Source organism: Linepithema humile, chromosome 3, assembly GCF_040581485.1.
Source record: "Linepithema humile isolate Giens D197 chromosome 3, Lhum_UNIL_v1.0, whole genome shotgun sequence".
In the NCBI taxonomy this organism is placed as follows: Eukaryota; Metazoa; Arthropoda; class Insecta; order Hymenoptera; family Formicidae; genus Linepithema; species Linepithema humile.
This window is the reverse complement of record NC_090130.1, coordinates 13,332,040-13,336,557: the sequence shown is the minus strand read 5'-3', so window position 1 is coordinate 13,336,557 and position 4,518 is coordinate 13,332,040. Positions and strand designations below refer to the sequence as shown.

Below are 4,518 nucleotides of genomic sequence, written 5' to 3'. Positions count from 1 at the left end.
GTATATCAAGTGAGTAGTATAGCTATGCCGGTTCTAACTCAGGCATCTGAGGGGGTGCGCGGGTGAAGGGGGGGGAAGAGGTTGAGGGGGAGGGGGTAATGACGTCATCGTTTTGGAGGGGAGGGGGTAATGACGTCATCGTTTTTGAGGGGAGGGGGTAATGACGTCATCGTTTTGGAGGGGAGGGGGGTAATGACGTCATCGTTTTGGAGGGGAGGGGGTAATGACGTCATCGTTTTGGAGGAGAGGGGGTAAATTTGGAGTAGAGGGGGTGACGAGGGAGGTGCGGGGGAGAGGGGAAGGTATCGGATTACAGGGGGAAGAGGTTGAGGGGAGGGGGTAATGACGTCATTGTTTTGGAGGGGAGGTGGTAATTTCGGCGTGGAGGGGGTGACGAGGGAGGTGCGAGGGAGAGGGGAAGGTATCGGATTACATAAATTCCTGGAAGAGATAAGGATTCCTGGAAGAGATAAGATAAGGATTGTTTATATAAACATGAGTCATATAGAGATAAGGATTGTTTATACAAAGGGTATCGGATTACACTGCGTCAACACTTTTGGAGTGGAGGGGGTGACGAAGGAGGTGAGGGGGAGGTGCGGGGAAGGTATCGGATTACATAAATTCCTGGAAAAGATAAGATAAGAATTGTTTATATAAGCATGAGTCATAGAGAGATAAGGATTGTTTATACAAAAATGATTCATAGTTCCGAGAATTGTTTATATCCTTTGCAGGTTCGTGCAGGTTTTAGCGTGACATCATCGCTATTTTTAGATCATAGGCCCTTAGGCAGCCACTTTTAGGCGCCATGTTGCCAGATTTCAATTTGCGTGACATCATCGATATTTTTAATTAGTGTCGTGTGCGACGAGCGGGTATAAAAAGCTCGCGGAAAAAAAATAGGAACCATCAGTTATCCGAAACCATTTGGACAATCACTATATCGCTGCAACGCTTCATCTGAATTATAGCAACGATGTTTTCTACCGTACAACAGACAACTATGAGTAATCCGGCTGACAAACAGCAAGGTGTGGATGCGAAGAAGCGGAAATTCTCACCCAACGTGTAAGTTGACTCTATTACTATTTACACTTTTAAACTTACTGCTATTGTTACATTTCGAACTTATACAAGCTTTTATTCACAGAAATAAAAGTAATTCGACAAGTATCGATGGAAGCATGATCACGCCTCCCAGAATTTTAGCTAGAAGATACCCGTTGACAAAAACCGGTTATAAATATCTGGATATTGGAATCAATGTTTCTACGCCGAGCCACATAGAAATCGCTCTCGGTGACAACCATGGCAAAGAGATACATTTTACATACAACATGTGGAAGATCCTCCTGGACCAACGACACGCCATCCACCATTTCTTTAACAATGATGCGAACGAAGCACCGTCTCTAACCATCGAACATGTCACGCTACGGTTTGGAAAGATAAACAATCTAAAAGTACTGCGTCTGGAAACATCAACAGTGTGTTTAGTAATGTCACACAACACCGTATGTAACATAATCGCTCTCGAGTATTGTGTGGATCATATCGCTCAATCGTTGAACAACGTCACTGGTATGGTCGACACCAAGTTCGCACACTTTCGAAAAATCGCGAGCGGTGCGAAGGACCCCATCGCGGTGATACGTGAGAGCGAATCGTTCGATAAGAATGATATAATCGATTGTGAGCTGTTAGCTCAGATCTTTGGATCGCAGTAATTCTAGCATATCACATGCTTTATTGTTAAAATATTTTCACTATCATAATGTATTTATTAGATGTATCTGTTTAATAAATATTATTTAACATTAAATTAATTTTTATTATACCATCTTTCCTGTACCACATCATATTCACTGACCTATCCTACTGCGAGATAAGCGCGCGCGTCATGTTACACTACATGATAGAAGGAAACGAGCGAACCGGTGACTATCATTTTTCCCTTCTAATTGTAACAAACAATTATAAAGTTAATAATTAAATATAATATAATTAAATATAATATTATTAAATATAACATTTATTAAAAAATTAATTTCAAGTAGTATATAATATTATAATATAGTATAACACAAGGATGGGATAAGGCAAAAAAAAATATAACATTAATTAAAAAAATTAATTTCAAGTAGTATATAATATTATAATATAGTATAACACAAGGATAGGAGGAGGCTAAAAAAAAAATACAATAATATATTTATAAAAAAATATAATATTTATTTAAAAAGTGTGTACTATACATATGTGTGTGTGTGTGTGTGTGTGTGTGTGTGTGTGTGTGTGTGTGTGTGTGTGTGTGTGAAATAAAATAAAAACTATAATAATTAAAAAAAACTATAATAATATAATAAAAACTATAATAATATAATAAAAAAAAAAAAATTGTGGGACCATCATCTGAAACAGAAAAATTCTATTAATAATCTGAAAATATTAAGTGTGATACTTATCGAATGTAATACTTACGGTTGAACATCGTCCGCAGAAAGCGCCTCTCTCACCGCTCTCAATACTTCAGCGGTGCGCGCTGCATCGCTTTCCATTTGTTGAAACTGTGTATTTAAAATTTCAACCTGTCTTAAGGCTATTACGAGATCCTCCCGTATATGCTGCCTGTAAGCAAAATATATATAAGAATAGAAAGTAATTATTTCATACATAATATTAGCTAGCAATACTTACATTGACACCAACATCACACCATTTCCATTTTCATGGATATCATAATCAACTCTGAATGGATAGGGTACCTGTTGTTGCACCTCTTGTGCAACGTCTTCGAAGCGATATATTGATGTGCGCAGCACATTCACCCGGTCCATAAAACTTATTAACAATTCACTGATTTCATGAATTTCAATAGTGTAAAGTGCAGCCATTTTAACTCGCGACGGTATTACGTATTTCAAATGGCTTGAGTGGACTTGTGACGATCCCAGCCTTCGACACATTTTTATAGTACGTCCCTTAGATGTGGTGCAAATCTATGTGACCGCTCTACGGGGGTTATCTTTTCAAACATACTCCAAATTTATAATTTTGAAACATAATTCTTCTCCCGAGTAACCGAATATCAGTCGATAGATTTAGTATAAACTACCGCGGCATAAACAAATCTCATAAGAGATATCATAGCGACTCCATATAATGAGTTTGACACCCATGAAATTCTTCTCTCACGAGGATGTATTACTATTATTTACAAACTACTGCTGCAAAAACATAAGATACGTACGACACACGTGAATACTTATCTTACAAGGATGTCTTACAATCATGATAAGTTAAATTAATGTATGATAAATGTTAAAAATTGTTTCAACTGAGTCTCTAACGCCTTTCACGATTACGAGGGGGAACGGGGGGAGGCGCTTGAGTCGTCCTCGGACGAGGCTCGACCACAGCTATCGGCTTGTGGTACACTCCGCAATCCTTACACTTCTCGTATTCGGAATTTTTTCTATTCTGATCACGCTCCATTTTCTATACTTTTTTTTTCTCCACCGCGTGCACACTTTGAACTGATAAATTACTCTCTTCCGCACACCTTATATACAGCTCGACGCAAAAACGTCAATTTCGCTGTAGTAATAAACGTTAAAAGACGTACAATAGACGTACGAGAGACGTTCAAAGACGTACAATAGATGTACGATAGACGTTCGATAGACGTTCAAAGACGTACCGATAGACGTTCGATAGACGTTCAAAGACGTACGATAGACGTTCAAAGATGTACGAGAGGCGTACGATAGACGTTCAATAGATGTTAAAAGTAGTTCAATTGACGTTCAAAGACGCTTGATATACGTTCAATAAATGTCTGAAAGATGTACGAGATAGGCGTTAGATCATATTATATGGCGGATTATGTAACGGGTAAAAGGTGGAATAAAAGTCATACGAGTGTGATATACATCATTTTATTAGCATAAATCATAGTTGTTTTACACGTTTGTTACGCTCAAACCACCACTTGTACAATTTGCAAACATTCCGCATAGCGCAATGTCTCGTGTGATACGCGCAGCGCAAGGTTCCGATTACATCCAAGTTCGTCAGGCGTGCGATATCTTCGTAATCCGCATCTATTGTTTCAATCTCTACATCATCTTCCAAAATCTCGCACAACCACTTTTTCTTCTCGAGTCCTTTCACGTATATCAGAGACGGTTCCGTACCAATGGCATTGTTGATAAGACTTTTCATCTGGCTGTACGAGACGTGTCCATCTTCCCATCGGAAGCCGTGGTGGTGTATCCGTAACCAACACGCCAGCGATTTTTCCGATTTCGTCAACAGATACCACGGTACGTGTTCACGAAATACGTAATGAGATAGCGTTTCGCCATCTCGAAGTACCGCTGCCTCTTTCACGATAAAAATGTTGTTGAACGCGTAACCTTGCAAGTCGACGAAAATTGGTACGTTCGACATCGTCGTCGACCGTCGGAAAACTGACGTTCCCATTCGCACACGTCTAATTTATAACTTTTCACA

At 39.2% G+C, this 4,518-nt stretch overlaps 1 protein-coding gene across 1 annotated transcript; it reads left to right on the top strand.

Annotated features, from left to right (window-relative positions):
• Nucleotides 1-258: 258 nt before the first annotated feature.
• Nucleotides 259-1,825, top strand: LOC136998499 (uncharacterized). Its single transcript, XM_067351168.1, has 2 exons — nucleotides 259-1,071; nucleotides 1,154-1,825. Exons 1-2 carry the CDS (start codon nucleotides 980-982, stop codon nucleotides 1,728-1,730), a joined length of 669 nt encoding a protein of 222 aa, XP_067207269.1. The 5' UTR covers nucleotides 259-979; the 3' UTR covers nucleotides 1,731-1,825.
• Nucleotides 1,826-4,518: the final 2,693 nt, after the last annotated feature.

Excerpts from the sequence above, each read along its gene's own strand:
- LOC136998499 (XM_067351168.1), top strand. The coding sequence starts at position 980 with ATGTTTTCTACCGTACAACAGACAACTATGAGTAATCCGGCTGACAAA. Across the intron at positions 1,072-1,153 it reads CGGAAATTCTCACCCAACGT|AAATAAAAGTAATTCGACAA; the intron begins GTAAGTTGACTC and ends TTTTATTCACAG.